Here is a 19,493-nt window from a genome sequence, read left to right on the forward strand (position 1 = left end):
CTCCTTGTCTAATTTATCTAAGGAGGCTCAAAATCTCCCTCAGTTGGCACCGTTTTACTATCCAGCCAGAGCAAAAGAAAATATTGTTTTGCTGAACCCAGATATCTTGGAGAGAACCTCCGATGTGGCACAGGATGGAACTTTGCAGATGGGGTGAAAGGATTAAGGAAATAGCCCCCAGGAGGCAGAAAGGAAGACCTGAACAAAGGAGATGAAATAGGAAGGGACAAATTTAGGCATGGAGTCATCTCTTGGGGCTGCCAGAGTCTGCACAGCAAGCATTTTTCTTGCTACCATTTAGGAAAAACCAATGTCTGTTTATTATGATACAGTAATTCACACAGTACACACTGCACACCAGGTGGTGCTGAATATAAACTGACTAAACACTTCAATTGACCCCCATGGCAAATTGGAACGCTGCTTGAGCTTACATTTTTTATTGTTCCTCCAATTTAAATTTAAGTCTCAGATTCAGCATGAGACTCCATCTGAAGCTGACATGCATGGCACTGAAATTAGGTCCTTTATCCTTTAACACAATTTGAGTGACATGGGAAGAAGTAGTAGCCTTTAAAAAAATTAAGAAAAGAAAAACAGTTTTTAAAATGATAGTCTTACCAGACACAATGGTGCATGCCTGTAATCCCAATCACTCAGAAGACTGAGGAAGGAGGATTGCAAATACATGGCTATCTTGAGGAATTTAGCAAAACACAAAATCCTATCTTGGAATTAAAAAAAAAATGTTGAAGAGCTGGAGATATAACTCAATGGTAGTGTTGGGGGAAACAGACCCCAAGAAGCAGCAAGCAACACTCAGAGAGAACTTCGAACTTTATTTTACGCCAGCGGGCCCAGAGGAGAACAAACTCCAAATTCTGAGCCCTCATCCAACAGTCTCTCACAACATTTATTGGTTATTTGGCATCCTCTTAGACCCATCCTATCATTGGGGCTTTTTTCTCCTTAAAAAAAAAAAAAAAAATCTTAGACATGGTGGTGCACACTTGTAACCCCAGCGGCTCAGGAGGCTGAGGCAGGAGGATCACGAGTTCAAAGCCAGCCTCAACAAAAGCAAGGCTCTAAGCAACTTAGTGAGACCCTATCTCTAAATAAAATACAAAATAGGACTGGGGATGTGACTCAGTGGTCTAGTGCCCAGAGTTCAATCCCTGGTACCAAAAAAAAAAAAGAAAAGAAAGAAAAAAATTTCCTAATCTACTCAGTTGAAGGCCTTAGGCAGGGTCTCTAACATAAAGCGTTCTTACAGAAACAGATAAGAAGAAATGGCTTTTTTCACAGGGATCTGTTAAATCTCCAGCCTTGAAAGCCTGCCTCAGGGGTGTTTGCATTTCAAGAGGGGATAGTCAGACTCCTAGGACTGACTACCAGGCATTTACAAGCAAAAGGCAGGGACCCACGGTTAATTAGGCTTGCTGAAGAAAAGCTGAGAGAGGGGAGGGGAACTGACCCTTACTCCAGGCATTGGTTCCTTACCATAACGTTTTTATAATTTCATTTCACAACCACATCTGGTTTTGCCATCACAATAGAACATTACCTAGTATGTGTGAGGCCGAGTTCAATCCCCAGGACTGCAAGAAAATAAGATTAATAGTGACTACACCCCAAAATCTATGAGTGCTTTCTTTCTGGGTCCTTTCTTTCAGGGGGGTCCTGGGAATTGAACCCAGGGACACTCTACCACTGAGCTACAGCCCCTATTCTTATTTATTTATTTATTTATTTGATATCAAAGATTGAACCCAAGGGCGCTCATCCACTGAGTCACATCCCCAGCCCTTTTTATTATTATTATTTTTTATTTTGAAACAGGTTCTCATTAGATTGCTTACAGCCTCCACTAAATTGCTGAGGTTAGCTTCAAATCTGCAATCCTCCTGCCTCAGCCTCCTGAGCTGCTAGGATTACAGGTGTGCACTACCACATTTGGTCTAACCCTGCTTACTTTGAAACAGGGTCTCCCTAAATTGCTGAGGCTCTAAGCTCCTGACACTGATCTTGATTTTGTGATCTTCCTGACCCAGCCTCCTATGTCTCTAGGCTTACAGGCATGCGCCACTGTGCCCAGCCTTATGAGTTCTTTTGTAAGTTTTATATCTCCAAGTCCCCAGTCTTTTTTATTCTTTATTTTGAAACAGGGTCTTGCTAAATTGCTAAGGATCTTGTTAAATTGCTAAGGCTGAGCTGGGTGCAGTGGTACACACCTGTAATACCAGTGGCTAGGGAAGGCTGAGGCAGGAGGATTGCAAATTCAAGGCCTCAGCAATTTAGTGAGGCCCTAAGCAATTTATTGAGACCCTCTCTCAAAATAAAAAATGAAAAAGGACTGGGGATGTGGCTCAGTGGTAAATTACCCCCGTTTTAAATCCCCAGTACTCCCCAAAATAAAAAAAAAAAATTTAAAAATTTGCTAAGACTGGCTTTGAATTTATGATCCTTCTACCTCAGCTTCCCAAACTGCTGGGATTACAGGTGTGTACCACCTGACCTGGCTTATTAAGTTTTCTTTCCTTAAAAGGATAATAGCATAGGCCCAGTGCAGTGGCACACACCTATTGTCCCAAGTTGAGGCAGGAGAATTCCAAGTTTGAGGCCAGCCTCAGCAATTTAGAGAGACCCTGTCTCAAAATTAAAAATAAAAGGGGCTGGGGATGTTGCTCAGTGGTTGAGTGCCCCTGGATTTGATCCACACTACAAAAATAAAAATAAAGGATAATAGCATGGGATTACAGGCATGCATCATGGGTCAGACTATCAGTTTTTTAAACTGCTTTAAAAAAAAAAAAAAAAAAAAAAAAAGAGGCTACTAGCTCTTCCCATGTCACTCAAGTTGTGTTAAAGAATAAAGGACCTAATTCCATTGCCATAGTATGAGTCAGTAAAAACTTTAATATTCTTTCTTTTTTCAGTTATAGGGGACCACAGGGCTCGTACTTAACCACTGAGCTATACCCCCAGCCCTTTTGATGTTTTATTTTGAGACAGAGCCTCCCTAAGTTGCTTAGGGCCTTGCTAAATTGCTGGGGCTGGCTTTGAATTTGCAATCTTCCTGCCTCAGCCTCCTAAAGTGCTGGGATTACAGGTTGTGCCACTGTACCCAGCAGTACCTCCTTAAAACTCAACCTCAATTGAATCCAGAGGCGCTTTACCACTGAGTTACATCTCTGGTCCTTTTTTAAAAATTTTTATTTATTTTTTTTAATGCAGGATCTTGCTAAATTGTTGAGGGCCTTACTAAATTGCTGAGGCTGGTCTCAAAGTGTCATCCTCCTGTCTCAGCCTCCCTAATCCCTGGGATTAAGGTGTGCACCCCACCCCAACTCTCACTTCAATTTTCTGTTTGTTAATCCTCAGACCAAAAAATAAATAAATAAAACAAACTTTTGACCTGGCCTGTTGCCTACACCTGTAATCCTAGCAACTTGGTAGGCTGAGGCAGGAGGATTGCAAGTTGGCGGTCAGCCTCAGCAATTTAGTGGATCCCTATCTCAAAATAAAAAATAAAAAATGTACTAGAGATGTAGCTCACTGGTAAAGCACCCCTGGGTTAAATCCTCAGTAAAAAAGAAAACCCAAACAAAACAACTTTCAGTGCTGGGGATATAACACAGTTGCAGAGTACTTGCCTAGCATGTGTTAGGCCCTGGGCTTGATCCCAGTACCACAAAAAGAATACCAAAACAAAAACAAACCGGTAAATCATAGCTATAAGTGAATGTAACTGGTGTCTGTTTCTTCCATATATCTATATTTTTGTCTTGTCTCTTGATGATTACCTAATTCATTGGGTGTTTCACCCTGCATTGTTCTAGTTACTGAGGATGCTACTGTGAACAAATCAGACTTCCTGATTTCAAAGAACACACATTCTTGTGGTGGGAGAGGGGACAAGGAAAACAAGAATGCAATAGCACTTACTATAGAAGCAGCACGGCAGAGGCATGGTGGTCCTGAGTATGGACACTCACGTCTCACGTGTCACGTGTCACTGGTACTACATTCAGAAAGGAGATCTGCCTGGTGATTTGAATTTGGCAGTCATCAGCAAAAGGTGGCAGCAGAGGTCATGGGAACAGAAGAGACAGCTTCAAGAGAGTCAGTGAGTGCTGCGAGAAGGTAACCAGACAGAACCCTGGAGAACACTCAACATTTTAATGATGAACAGAAGGAAAATTCTCGAATGAGCTTAAAGAGGAATAACTTGAATCACAGGAGGAAAAGCAGGAGGAGAGGAGGTATTGGCAACAATGGAGCAACTCTCACAGGGTCAAATGCTGCAAAAAAAAAAAACAAAAACAAAAACAAGAAAGGGACTGAAGAATGTAGAAGGGTTTGACCTTCAGGAGATTGCTGGTGAACTTGGAGAGGAAAGTTGCAGTGGAGTGTTGTGGGTGGCAGTCAGACTACCTTAGTCCACTTAGGTCGTATAGCAAAATGTCATAACCTGTGTGACTTATAAACAGCAGAGCCAGCTATGGGGCTGCATACCTGTAATCCCAGTGGCTTGGGAGGCTGAGGCAAGAGGATCACTAGTTCAAGGCCAGCCTCAGCAGCTAAAGCAAGATTCTGTCTCAAAATAAAATATCAAAAGGCTGGGGATGTTACTTGGTGGTAGAGCACCTCTGGGCTCACTCCTTAGTACACTAAAAAAAAAGAAATGAGCAAGGATGTTTAAGGTAAAATGGTGGCATAAAGAAGAATGTGATCCTCCTCGGTTTATACCCAAAGGACCTAAAATCAGCATACTACAGTGATGCAGCTATATCAATGTTTATAGCAGCTCAACTCACAATAGCTGCTAAACTATGGAATCAACCTAGGTGCCCTTCAACAGATGAATGGATAAAGAAAATGTGGTACGTGTACACAATGGAATATTACTCAACCTTAAAGAAGAATGAAACTATGGCATTTGCAGGCAAATGGATGGAACTAGAAAATATCATGCTAAGAGAAATAGCCAGTCCCAAACAACCAAAGGCCGAATGTTTTCTCTGATAAGCGAATGCTCATCCATAGTGGGGGCAGGTAGGGAAGAATGAAGGAATTTTGGATTGTGTAGAGGGGAGCGAGGGGAGGGGTGGGACAGTGGGGATGGGAAGGATGGTAGAATGAGATAGACATATTACCCGGTATACCTGTATGATTACAGTACGGGTGTGACTCAGCACCATGTACAGCCAGAGGGATGAGAAGTTATGCTCCATTTGTGTACAATGTGGCAAATTGCATTCTACTGTCCTGTGTAATCAAATAAGATAGATAGATAGATAGATAGATAGATAGATAGATAGATAGATAGATAGATAGATAGAAGGATAGATAGAAGGATGTGATGCATTCTGTGTGGCACATGGAGGATTCAGGTCCAGGTTGGCATCCTGGAGCTAATGGAGGTAGGGTGGTGAGCTGGAAGACAGGTAGGAGATGAATTACTGGGGGTGGGGAAACAGCACTGGGAGACTGGAACCAATAAATGGTGTAACATGGAAAACAAAAGTGTTTGGGATGCAGGAACCAGAGCAAACGAGGCTGGAGAAGCATGTCAGATCCAGGGCTACCTTGTGTGTTTGAACCTTAGAGAAGATGGGGAACCATTGAAGGGTTCTGAGCAGGGAAAAGGCGTGACCAGACTTATATGTAGAAGGATGGCTGCGGCAGCAAGACAGATGGACAAGGGGGTCATGGGGCATGCCAGTGCCTGGGAAGCGGCCAGAGACGTGCAGTAGTAACTGTGCCTCCTTTCAATAAGCACTCATTAGGGTTTGGGGATGTGCTCAGTGGCAGAGCGCTCGCTGGCAGAGCATGCACAGGATCTGGGTTTCATCCCCAGCACTGCCTAAAAAAGAAAAAAAGGTCCCTGGACCTTCCATAAGATACCACAGGCTGCGTGACTTCAACAGAGATATATTTTCTCAAGTTCTGGAGGCCACCTTCTTCGTCCTCACTTGGCTTTTCCCTGGTGCGTCCTTGTGTATCTCAATTCCCTGTTCTTATAAGGATACTAGTCAGGTTGGAGTACAGCTCACTCTGATGGTCTCATTTTAATGGGATCAGCCCTTCAAAGGCCCTATCTCCAAACACAGCCACGTTCTGAAGTGCCAGAGGAGGTCTGCAACGTATGAACTCGGGTGGGAGACACAACTCAGCCCTTAATGTTTCCTTTTTCTTTTTCTTCTTTTTTCCTTCTTCTTCTTTTCTGTGGTCCTGGAGACTGAGTCCTAGGACACTCTATCACTGAGCTACATCTCCAGCCCTTTTTATTTATTTATTTTTATGACATCTTTTAATGACCCACAGACTGATCCTAGCTCAGGAAGCTTCTCTTCCTTCTTTTTTTTTTTTTTTTTTTTAACCTTTATTTTATTTATTTATTTTTATGTGGTGCTGAGGATCGAACCCAGTGCCTCACATGTGCTAGAGACGGGGGTCTCACTAAGCTGCTTAGGGCCTCGCTAATTTGCTGAGGCTGGCTTTGAACTCACGATCTTCCTGCCTCAGCCTCCCCAGTTGCTGGAATTACAGGCGTGCACCAGTACATCTGGCCTTTTATTTTTCCTTGTGAGTTAGGCTCCCCCTAAATTGCCTAGACTGGCTTTGAACTTGCAATCTTTCTGCCTCAGCCTCCCTAGTCACTGGGATTACAAATGTGTGCCCCTGGGTGGGTACGGTGTGCATGCCTATAATCACTGCCACTGAGAAGGCTGAGGCAGTGAGTTCAAAGCAGCCTCAGCAATTTAGCGAGGCCCTAAGCAACTTAGTGAGATGCTATGTCAAAATAAAAATAAAAAAGGGCTAGGGATATGGTTCAGTGGTAAAACTCCCTGGGTTCAATCCTTGGGAAAGAAAGAAAGAGAGAGAGAGAGAGAGAGAGAGAGAGAGAGAGAGAGAGAGAGAGAGAGAGAGGGAGGGGGGGAGGGAGGGAGGGAGGGAAAGGAAGAAAAGAAAGAACCCAAGTGTGTGCCATCACACATGGCAGCATTTTCTGTTAACAACAGTAACAGGTATGGAATGGGATCTGGAGACCACTGGTTAATAAGATTAAATTGCCCATTTCATCATTAGGAAACAATTAACTGATATAACCCATAAAAATTATAGTCTGGATATTGTGATATATTAATAATGATTACATTTACCTTTGGATCCTTGAGGCTCAGCAGAGTCTGATACAGGTGATGCTGGAGCTGGATGAATTAATAAAGGATTAAAGAAGGAATTTGCTCTCTATAGTGGTAACACACACTGGACTGTGGCTGCCTTAGACTAGCAAAAGACTTGTAAAATAAGACTTGTCTAGAGTGTGACTGAGTAAGGAGTTCCTACCTCTATGATCCAAATGCACTGGTATTCTGGGTTCAAGACTGAATTGTCATTGTTGTGACAATTTTGTCTCCTACAGGTCAGGTCAGGTAAGGAACTCCCTGAAAACCAGGAATTATTATTTGGGGTTGGGGGGTACTGCAGATTGAACCCAGAGATGCTTAACCACTGAGCCACATCCCCAGTCCCTTTTAATATTTTATTTAGAGATGAGGTCTCCATAAGTTGCTTAGAGACTTGCTAAATTGCTAATGCTGTCTTTGAACTCATGATCCTCCTGCCTCAGCCTCCTGAGTCACTGAGATTAAAGGTGAGTACCATCAGGCCCAGTGAGAACCGGGTTTTAAACGCCTATTTGTAATCCCAGCTAGTAGTCTAGTTCCCAGCACAGAGCACATGCACCATTTAACTTTGTGGACTAAATGAAAGCATTAGATTAAATTTCTTTTTTAGCTGGGCTTGGCGGCACCTACCTCTAATCCCAGCTACTCAGGAGGCTGAGGTAGGATTGCAAGTTCAAGAACAACCTTGGCAATTTAGCAAGAACCTGTCCCAAAAATAAAAAATGAAAAGGGTCCAAATGCATACAAATAAAAAGCAAGTGAAAATAAAATCAGTTCAACCAAAGATAAACCATTTAAAGATGTCAATAAATGGGGGAAATGACGTGGGACATATGGCAACTCTGTCTTCAAAATTTTACTGCAAATCTTAAACTATTGTAAAAAAAAAATCTTTAAAACATTAGTGAAACAAGAAAAATGAAAGACTATAATATGATGCATAGCATACATTAAATACAGTACAATGAACTTAATGAAGATAAAAGTGGGGCAGACATGGTGGCACACATCTATAATCCCAGAAACTCAGGAGGCTGAGGCAGAAGGACAGCTAGTTCTAGGCCAGCCTCAGCAACTCAGCGAGATCCTCTCTTAATAAATAAATAGGACTGGGAATGTAGTTCAATGGTAAAGTGCCCAGGTTCAACCCCCACTACCCCAAAAAAGAAAAAAAAAAAACCCTGAAGGATGTTAAGGAGTCAGTTGAGCAAAGTGGGCAGAAAAGAACGCAGGGGAGAGATACTGCATGAACTAAGGCCATCTCATTTTATGAAATAATGTTCATCATTATTGAAAATATACCTAAAGCTGATGCTCTGATTATAAGGACTCATTAAGTGGACCAAGGGTGCCAGACATTTGAGAGGTGCAGATGTAGACTTGGGTAGAGAAGGAACTTGTAAAGGATCCTGTGATGTAGCTACAGAGGTAAAAAGAAAATCTGAAGAGTCTAAGAGACAAGGAAGTCGAGAAAGGAAGTGTTTCAAGAAGGTGAAAGCGATTAACATTGTGGAAAACTGCGACAGGTCTGGGAGAAGCCTGAAGAGTGTCCATTGGACCTTGTGGTGGGGAGCCACTGGAATAGGTTGAGGTAGAGGGGAAATGAAAAAAGTGAAATGGCATTGGCAATACCATTGGAAAACAGGGTGTGAAGCAAGGGCACATACCTGTAATCCCAGCTACTTGGGAGGCTAAGGCAGGAGGATGCCAAGTTCAAGGCCAGCCCGAGAATTTAATAAGATTTTTTAGTTTGGAGTCAAAATAAGAAAATAAAAAGTGGGAGGAAGTGTCAGTGGTAGAGTGCCTCCAGGTTCAATTCCAGTACAAAAAAAAAAAAAAAAAAAAGTAAGCAAAATGGTGTTATTTCCTCTTTGCTTAAAAGGCCTACCCCGGGCAATCTACCACTGAGCTACACTAAGCTACAACACTGGTCCTTTTTTATTTCTTATTTTGAGACAGGGTCACACTAAGTTGCCCAGGCCATCCTCAAATTTGTGATCCTCCTGCCTAAACCTCCTGAATAGCAAGTAGCTGGGATTAGAGGTATGTGCCACCATACTCCCCCCCCTTTTTTTTTGATGCCAGGGATTGAACCCAGGGGACTTAACCACTGGGCCACATCCCCAGCCCCTTGTATTTTATTAGAGACAGGGTCTCACTGAGTTGCTTAGGGCCTGCCTAAATTGTTGAGGCTGGCTTTGAACTCGAGATCCTCCTGCCTCACCCTCCTGAGCTGCTGTGATTTTAATTTTAATTTTTTTATTTTGAATTTTGATACAGGGTCTTGCTAAATTGCTTAGGGCCTGGCTAAGTACTGAGGATGGTCTTGAAGTTGTGATCCTGGGTCAGATGACACAAACCTGTGACTCCCTGAGGCAGGAGATCACAAATCTGAAGTCAGCCTGGGTAATTCAGTGAGACCTTCTCTCAAAATAAATAAAAAGGGTTTGGGATGTAGCTCAGTGGTAGAGGGCTACCTCCCTGCCTTAAAGAAACAAACCAAAAAACCCCCCAAATCATCTGTTAGGCCTGTTTTATCAATGTGGAGGGTCTTACATTGTATCAATTCATTTCATTTTCACAGTAACACTGTGAGTGGGGGACAGTATCATCTGCATTTACAGATGAGGGTACTAGAACACAGAGGAATGAAACTGGGATTATATTCCCAGAAAATTTAGCTTTAAGAGTCCATACCCTTAACTGTACTGGAGTACTGGCCTATATATAAAATATATTATATAATATATAATGTAATATATAATATATAATATTTATATAACATAAAATATATATTTATATAATATAAAATATATATTTTATAATATATAAAATGTAGTATAATAATTTATATATAATATATAAAATATATTTATATATATTAATTTTTTTCCCCCTTTGCAGTGCTAGGATCAAACCCAGGGCCTCGGGAGTGCTAAGCAAGTGCTCTAACACTGAGCTACACCGTCAGCCGCTACTATCCCAATTTATATTGATATCTTTGTGTCTTAGGGAATCTCTCCCACACTGATGCACAAGGTCCGCTGAAGCAAGGATTGTGTCTGAAAGGGTTCCGAGTATAGCTTCAAGCACAGTGCCTGATCCATGATAAATACTCAGCTATTTGTTGAACAAATGAATCACCAAAATAATTTTTTATGTGTGTTTTGGGCAGTACAGGTAATTGAACCCAGCGCCTCGCACTTGCTAGGCAAGTGCGCTACCACTGAACTACACTGCCAGCACCTTTGAAAATTTTGAGACAGGGTCTCCTTAGGTTTCCCAAAGAAGCCTCGAAATTGAAGCTGGCCTTGAGTTTGCGATCCTCCTGCTTCAGCCCCCCACCCAGCTGAATCAATAATATTAAAGAAATTCCAGACAGGTGTCAGGACTGAACGCCCATACTCCTAGTCCCATGATTTCCCACCCTATCAATCAGGGGAAATCGGGACAAGCCTGACAGAGGAGGCGGGTAGCACTGCCACTAGGCGAATGGAGTAGGAACAAGAAATCCGAGTGCAGATTTTGTCTCCCTGGCTGAAAAGATGGCACCGTGGGCACCACGTGGACAAAGGAAAACACTCCCTCTTTTCCATTTCGGGGGCGGTGTCCAAGCTTCAAGACGCAGGCCAGAGTTTCTCACCGTGAAAAAGCCCGGGAAGTCCCGGCGCGCCCGCAGTCAGCGCCCAGGCGCAGCCGGGGGCAGGGGCGGGGTCCGGGCCGGGATGGCGGGCCCCGCCCCCGCGCCGCGGAAGTCGCGCCGCCCTGGCCGCCTGGCTTGGGCGTGTCCGCGGGCGCACGGCATGCTGGGAAGGCGCCCGCGCGGCGGCCATTTTGTGTTATCGGCTCCTCTGTGGAGGAGGCTGTTCGGCCTGAGAGCGGGCCGAGGGGGTTGGCGACCGTGTCGCCGGTGTTTTCGTTGGCGGGTGCCAGGGCCGGTGGGAGCAGCCGCCCGAAGGAAGCACCATGATTTCGGCAGCGCAATTGTTGGATGAGTTAATGGGCCGGGACCGAAACCTCGCCCCGGACGAGAAGCGCAGCAACGTGCGGTGGGACCACGAGAGCGTAAGTCCCGCGGGTCTTGGGCCTGTGCCCGGGCGCCGTGGGGGAGGGGAGCGGCGCGGGCCCCGGCTGGGGCTGCGGCGCGATTTGGGACCAGGGTCGCCGGTGGTCGCGCATCCGACTCGGTGGCCCATGGGCGCCGAGAGGGGTGGCCCCGGAGGGAAGATTGCGCCCGTCCCCCAGGATGGGGGTGATTTGTTGTTGTTTTACTCTCGAGGAAGTCCGGGACAGCCATTGGCAAGGTTGAAAAGCACCTTGATGAGGCGGGGAAACGCGGGAAAGTCAGGATGGGCGCATCTTACTCCGTCTGAAGGGTTCGAATTTCCACCTCATGAAATCGGGAGAAGGGCAAATTCTTCCGTTATGTGGGTTGAGCGTTATATTTGGCTGAGATTTCTGACCAAGAGTAGCGGTTAAAAAAAAAAAAATCCTGGCAGTGTCTTGTTTATGAATGGTTCAATTTCGAAGCTTCTTTGGGAAAGTAGAAATTTAAAGGTGGTAATAACTTGGTAGGTGACAGCCGTGATGATTTACAAATATTGTGTGATAGCAGTTCTTGTGAGTCCCTCAGATAGGCGGTTGTCAAGGCTTTTTCTTTCACATAAAGCTCATTCGATCCTCTTATCCCTGTGAGTAAGGGTAGACTTTCTAACCCTAGGTTCACGGGTGAGACTTGAGTCTCACCACAGTCTCTTGGCAGGTGTTTGGCGAAACTGAACCTAATCGTTGTAGTTCTGTTCACTTTCCACAATTCTATGAAACTGGCTTCCTGCAAGTACTGTCCTGCGCTTTGATCTAGTTTTGAACATGCAGTGTAACTTTTATTTTAGATACGTGAAGAATACAGGTAGAACTTAATTTTGCTTTGCGATTTTAATAAACCGTGGTGATTTTAAAGCAGTTTGTTATCAAACCCGGCGCGGTGGCGCACGCCTTGTAATCCCAGCGACTCCTGAGGCTGAGGCAGAATATCGCAGGTTCGAGGCCAGCCTCAGCAATTTAGCGAGACACTGGAGATGTGGCTCAGTAGTTCCTCTTACCCCTGTCTCCCCCATGCATTGGCTAACAGAGTATAGGGAATAGTTAAAGAAATGGACTTCTTTGTTGCTGTTGTTGTTATTATCATTATTTCTAAATAGAGTTTTATAGTTACACATACTAATTGGGTTCATCCCTGCAAACTCATTCATGCACGCATAGAAATCGATTTTGGTTCATGATCTCCCCACTTCCCCTCTCCCTTACAGGCTTTTTAAGAAAATTGGTTGCTTGCTTTTTTTTTTAGTTGTAGATGGAACCAATACCTCTGTTTATTTATTTTTATGGGTGCTGAGGATCGAACCCAGTGCTTCACACATGCTAGGTGAGTGCTCTACCACTGAGCCAAGATCCCAGCCCTATTGCTTGCTTTTTTGGAACAGGCTTTAGATAAAGTAAAATTTCTCTTTTGCAATGCAAGAAAACAGGCTGGTGTTGGATGAGTCCTTTAAATACCTTTTTAAAAAGTGTGTTCGTCTAAAGTTGTTCTTAATAGAATTCATCCAATAAGATATTTGTCATTTATGCATTTGTCATTGATTTCTAGATGGGACTGTGAATCCTGCAGATTTTTTTCTTTTTAAACATTATGGTCTCCTCCTCTCTTGTTACCATACCTGTATAAGGGTAACTGTTACTTATCTTGAGTCTCTTTATTCCTCTTTGTCACAGTGAAGTAACTTAAAAAAATTTTTTTTTTTCTTAACCACCCAACTCCAAATGCTCCTTAGTCCCCCCAGAGCTGGGGAATGAATTCAGGGCCTTGAGTGTGCTAGGCAAGCACTCTACCATGGAGCTGCATCCCCTTAAAAACTTCTATTTTTACTTTTTTGGTACCTGGGATTTAACCCAGGGTGCTTAACCACTGAGCCAAGTCCTTGGCCCTTTTTATTTTGAGACAGGGTCTTGCTAGATTGCTTAGGGCCTGCTAAGTTGCTGAGACTGGCCTCGAACTTCGTGATCCTCCTGCCTCAGCCTCCCAAGTCACTGGGATTACAAGTGTGGGCACTGCATCCAACTCAGAAAAAATTTTGACCACTTAACTGAACCTTTTTATTTGCTGTGCTGAGTATTGAATTCAGGACCTCCTGCCTTCAAGGCAAGCCCTCTACCATATACCCAGCCCCTAACTCAGCTTTTCACTCTAAACTTTACAAAGGGAAGCAAAAAAACATTAATGATTCGAACTGAGGTACAAATAGGACATTTACGTATTTAGAGAAAAATAAGTATTTTTGATTAAATTACTCGTGAACTGGACCAACCTTATGTCTCTGCTCTCAGTTTTGAATGCATGTTGTGAAGAAATTTTTCAAATGGCAGGTTATGTGATGTTTATAACATTACAATGAGGACACTCTAAGAATAGCAATTTAGGTTTTATGTCATCTTAGCAGTAATCTGTTTCTCAGTTTTAGTATCTTTCATTGATTTTAACTTCATGCCTTTAATGCCAGGTTGCACTTTATTCTAGATTTAAAGACCCAAGTCAGTCACTTGCATTTCAAATTCATGTCTGTAGGGGAAAGAGTAGTGGTGAAAACCAAGCACAAAAGCTCATGGCCTTTTCTAGGGCTGAAGATATAACTCAGTTAGTAGAGTGGTAGCCTTGCAGGCACAAGGCCCTGGGTTCAATCCCTAGCACTGCAAAAAAGGGGGCGGGGGAAGCACATGGCCTTTTCTAAATAGTGGAATTACTGTAGGGTATACTCAAGCTAGGGAAGTGCTTGATTTCACTTCCGGGTCATTTGCTTATCCTTATGCTGTTGGCTGTTAATTTTAGTTCTGGAACAATGAACAGACTCATCATGTACTGTAAAGGATTCACCATTACAGTAGCCTGATGTTTTAGAATATTTTTGCATTCCTATTCTGTCTGAAAAATCTTTCCACACTTGTATTAGATGGGAAAAACCACTTCAGTTAGGCAGGGTCCTTTCGTTTTGATTCTTTCTCAATAGTGATAGGTAAATACCAAAAGAAGGAAGCAACCATATATTAAAAGTCCCATTGCTGTGGCATCTATAGATTCTTAACAGTCAACATGAAAACTTTACTTTTAAAAGTAGTCCCTGTAAGGGCCAGGGATATGTGTCAGCAGTAGAGGGATTGCCTACCATTCTCAAGGCACTGTGTTCCACCCTCAGCACTGCACAAAGAAAAAACAAAAACAAGTTGTCCCTAGAACCCCCACAGCTCAGAAGGCTGAGGCAGGCAGAAGAATTGCAAGTTCCAGGCCTACCTCAGTGACTGAGACCCTGTCTGTCTCTTTAAAAAAAAAAAAAAAAAAGAGGGCAGGTACTGAGGATGTAGCTCAATGGTTCAATTTCCAGTACAATAAAATAGATATATGATTGAGTCCATAGGTTGCTGTGTTTAACTGACCTGTGTAATTCTTTTTAAATGCAGATTTCTGTCCCTCAGCTCCCAGGGTGTCTGATTGTGTAGCAGGTCTGAGGGGAAGATGTGTACAACTAGGTTTTATTCTATTTTATTTGTTTGATACTGGGGATGGATACAGGGACCCTTTTACCCCTGAGATAATGTCCCAACCCCCCCCCCCTTTTTTTTTTTTTTTTTTAATTTTGAGATAAGGTCTCACTAAGTTGCTTAGAGTCTTGCTGAGTTACTGAGGCTGGCTTTGAACTTGTGATTTTCCTGCTTCAGTCTCCTGACCCCCTGCAATTACAGGCATGCATCACTGTGTGCAGCATTTTACTTGTTATTTGAGATAGGGACAGGGTCTTTCTAAGTTACTGTGGCTGCCGTCCAACTTGCCATCTTCCTGCCTCAACCTCCCAAGTCACTGGGATTACAAGAGTGCACCACTGTGCCCAACTGATTATTGGTATTTTTGTGTTAAGCAGTTTGTGTCTGCTTTGATTGGTATTCCTAAATGACCACAGTAATGAAGAAAGCATATTATTTTAACTGTCTAGGATGAGCAGCTTTTAATTAGGTTCCACGTGGGAAGATTTTCAGTGTTTGCCAGAGAAAGCATTTGGAGTCATATTAGAAACTTGTAGGGAATTGTAAAATCTGGTGTGGAAGCCAGATGCATTCGTGCATACCTGTAATCCTGATGACTAGGAGGCTGAGGCAGGAGGATAGAAAGTTTGAAACTAACATGTCTCAAAATTTTAAAAAAAGGTAGGGGGATCTAGGTCAGTGTCGAGTGCCCTGGGTTCAGTCCCCAGAACAGGGGAAAGGGACAGTTTGTTCGTAACTTTTAGTAGCTTGTATGTAATATAACAGGAATTTTATACTTCAGATTGAGTTTTTTACATTCTAAATCTTAACCTGAAAGTGAAATTACTTAACTATTGACTTAACTTTGATTCTAATAATACCTGAAGTGAGATTTCCTTTCTAACTTACCAAATTCAAGCATAATCTCTCTTCAGTGACGGTTTAATAATTTATGAAGATAATTGAACTAAATGTTCTTTTCTAAAATCTCTCACTGGGTGTAGTGGTACATGCCTGTATTCTTGCTACTTGGGAGGCTGAGGCAGGAAAATGGTAAGTTCTAGGCCAGTCTGGGCAATTTATTTAGTAAGACACCGACTCAAAATTAAAAATAAAACTAAAAGGACTGAGGGTCCTTTTAACCTAGTGGTAGAGGTCTCCTGGGTTCAACCCCCAGTTACTTGCCACCCGCCAAAATTTTTGGAATGTTAGCAGATACTGTCATCGACACTGACACTGAAAAGCTTAGAAAACTTTTAAGCTAAGGCTTCTATCCATATTTTTACTTGGGAACATTTTTTCCTTAATTCATCTTAAAAAGGAATTCAGAATTCGGGAGGGATAATTGGAGATACAAAATTAGTAATTACAGTGTATGACATCTACCATAAGCATTTTACTAGATAATTTTGATTCAGAGAATCACCAGAATGTTCTGTCAGAAATTTAGGTAATTTCTTCCTATCCTATAGTACATGGTAGGTTGTGGCTTCTCCAAGCTTGCTAGCAGTTCATGTGTTACATAACTGCTGATTACTTTCCTTTCCCTAAAAAAAATGCAGAATTAGAGTGAATATTATGAATTCTCCATGTATTTTGAGCCAGTTTGACAATATCAACACATAGCTAAATTATTTTCTCTATATATTCGACCCTCTCCATTATTTTGAAGCAATTCTGTCATTTTAGTCTGTAAGATGTCATTATTTCTAAAACATAAAGTCTTATTTGTTTCATTTGTTGTTCCCGCAATCCCACAGTGCTGGGGGATTCGAACCCGGATGCAAGGCAAGCACTTTATGTGACGGGCTATATCGTCAGCACATAAAGACTTTTAAAAGTATTAAAATCTTTGAAGAAACAACCACAATACTATTATTGAAAGTATTAAAATATTTCCTAAGTATTTGTTTTGTGACTTTAGGAAGAATGTGTGTTTTTATATATATAGTTCATTATTTGTCTTGATTTCCTTACAAAAGGGGAAGGCAACTTGAGTTGTGGAAATTTCTGTACTTGTTTATTCAACAAAAAATGTATAACTCTTAGGGCAGATAATAGAATAGTATAAATATAGCACTTCACCCTAGGAAGCCATCAGTATTGCCATAGATATGAAGGAGTACATAAATTCCTATCAGTATCACAATGGGGCTAGGGTGTAGCTAATTGGTAGAGCATTTGCACTACTGTGAGTGAGGCCCTGGTTTTGATTCCCTATGTGGCAAAATAATGATAGTAATAAGTACCACATTAGGGAAAAGAAAGCCCACTGTAAAGAGCATGAAACCAGATTCCTATGAATACTCAGAAGGGGCCTCTACATGTAGTGACCCTTGCTTACTGGGCCAAAAGGATTAGTGGGAATTAGCCTGAGCTAGAGAGAAGGCAAATGTTATTAGCTTTAAGAAAGGGTTGAGGAAGTTCAGTGAATTTGGGTGATTACAGATAATGTAGGTAACTGGAACCTCTGTTTTGTTTTTGGTACCATGATTTGAACTCAGAGGCTCTCAATCACTGAGCCACATCCCCAGCCCTATTTTATATTTTATTTAGAGACAAGAGTCTCACTGAGGTGCTTATTAGCGCCTCACTGTTGCTGAGGCTGTCTTGAAACTCTGAATCTTCCTGATTCAACTTCCAGAGCTGCTGGGATATAGACCTGCGCCACTGCACCTGTTTTTGTTGGCTGGGGAAGTATGGATACAGATGGGAATCTGTAATGGTTGTTTTGTTTTTGTACCAAAGGTTGAACCCTGGAGTCCTTAACCACTGAGCAGTATTCCAGCCCTTTTTATTTTTTATTTTGATACAGGTTCTCACTAACTTGCTTAGGGCCTCTCTTTAAGTTGCTGAGGTTGGTCTTGAACTTATGATCCTCTTGTCTCTACCTCTGGAGTTACTACTATTATATGCAGATTACATGCTTGCATGCATATTACAGGCTTGTGCCACTATGCACAGCAGAAATCTTATTTTGAATGATTTTTTAAAATATAAGGCTTGTTAAAAGTTTGAACTTTTACTTTGGGAAACAATTGAATGCCTCTAAGCAGCCAGAGAAATTTTCTGTCTAAAATTGAAATTTTAACCAAAAATTTTTTAGGCAATAAAGAGAGTGAACCATAACTGCCAAGGAATATGTAATAAAATACCTGAAGATGAACAACTAGAAAGCTTGATCATGGTATAGCAGAAACGGAAACATAAAAGTTGTGTCATTGGGGACTTTGTTACAGATTCATTTATTAAAAACTTCTCGTTGGTGGTTTGTTTCTTTTAGAAGTTTTAGAAAAACTTGAATTCAACTCCTTTAGCTGTAAAGAAAATATCTGCTTCTAGAGTGTTGTAGTCAGAATTAAATCATTAATGGTAGATGAAAGGCAATGGCTAGAAGGTGTTCATTTTTATTTTACCGGTAAAATTTCCAGTTATTTTAAGTTAAGCATATGGCAATTGACGTATTACAGTAATACTTTGTAACTGTCTTAAAATATATAGAATTGAGGTTGGTTACTTAGAATTTGCTTAGTTCTTTCTTTATTTTGGGTACTAAAGATTAAACCCAGGTGCATATTACCACTGAGCTACAGCCCCAACCCTTATTTTTTATTTTGAGGCAAGGTCTCTTAGTTGCTGAGACTGGCCTTGAACTTGAGGCACTCTTGCCTCAACCTCTCGAGTCTCTGGGACTATCAGTATCACCATGCCCAGTTATCTAAATTTTTTTTTTTATCAAGGTTCCTGTCATTAGATATTAGATTGATTGTTGCCAACATGAATTGTTTTGCCAGTATTTAGATTATCAGAAATAAATGTTGAATAAATTCATTATCTATTATTTTCAAGATGGAACTTTAGGGAGGGTATAGCCCATTCTGGGGAGAGTGGGGTGGAACTTGATATTTGATGGATTCCTACCTATCCAAGGTCAGTAGTAACTTAAAATACCAAAAGAAGTTCTTTGAAGCTTCCCATAGAATTTTAGTTAGAAATCTAAATTTGAAGATGTCTGTAAGGAAATTTACATATGATTTAATTATTTGAAGCACTTATTATTAGTACATAACTTAGATGACCTGACCATTAGGGTTAGAAAAGCACTGAGGTCTACTGATTCTGGTGTGGACATGCTGGGGTTTGAGCACAGAGACACTTTATCTCTGAGCCATATTTCCAGCTCATTTTATTTTTTATTTTGAGACAAGGTCTTGCTAAGTTGCACAGGCTATCCTCAAACTGGTGATTCTCCTGCCTTATCCTCTGAGGTTACTGAGATTACAGGCATCCACACCCAGCAACTGATTTTGGGAAAGCAGTTTAACAAGAATAATGCCAGTAGTGTTAAATATTTGAGTAGCACAAGGGAGAATTTATGTTGCTTACTGTTGAATTCAAGTAGATATAGAGAGAGACAAAAATCATTAAAATGCTCTTAGTATACTTTTGTGATTGGAAGAAACTGAAGTGGAAACAATTAATGATACCTTTGTTTGAAGTAAATACTGAGAGGGGAGTGAAAAGTACTGTTTTGTTAAAGTATATGACTTAGCCAGTATTTCCCCGGTTTATATTTATACTTAAATTTCCCTCAAACATTCTTACATGAAATGATTTTTTTTTTTTTTCATTTAAATATTGATTCCATGTCCAGATGCACATGCCTTTGATCCCATATGTTTAGAAGACTGTGGTAGGAGGGTTGCAAGTTCAAGTCCAGCCTGGGCAACT

General features: G+C 41.7%; 1 protein-coding gene across 8 annotated transcripts in view; it reads left to right on the forward strand.

The window, feature by feature from the left end:
* The first annotated feature begins 11,009 nt into the window (after window positions 1-11,009).
* The window catches only part of LUC7L3 (LUC7 like 3 pre-mRNA splicing factor), a 31,685-nt gene continuing 23,201 nt past the window's right edge, over window positions 11,010-19,493 (forward strand). For 6 of the 8 annotated variants that reach the window (XM_079133516.1, XM_079133518.1, XM_079133517.1 and 3 more), the window contains exon 1: window positions 11,010-11,258. In XM_079133516.1, the coding sequence (XP_078989642.1) occupies window positions 11,160-11,258 (99 nt within the window). In that variant the 5' untranslated portion in view covers window positions 11,010-11,159. The remainder of the gene's footprint in view (window positions 11,259-19,493) is intronic. The other 2 variants (XM_079133524.1, XM_079133520.1) reach the window with 2 other exon arrangements.

The sequence above is a fragment of the Sciurus vulgaris genome (assembly GCF_902686455.1).
Source record: "Sciurus vulgaris genome assembly, chromosome: 3".
Lineage (NCBI taxonomy): Eukaryota > Metazoa > Chordata > Mammalia > Rodentia > Sciuridae > Sciurus > Sciurus vulgaris.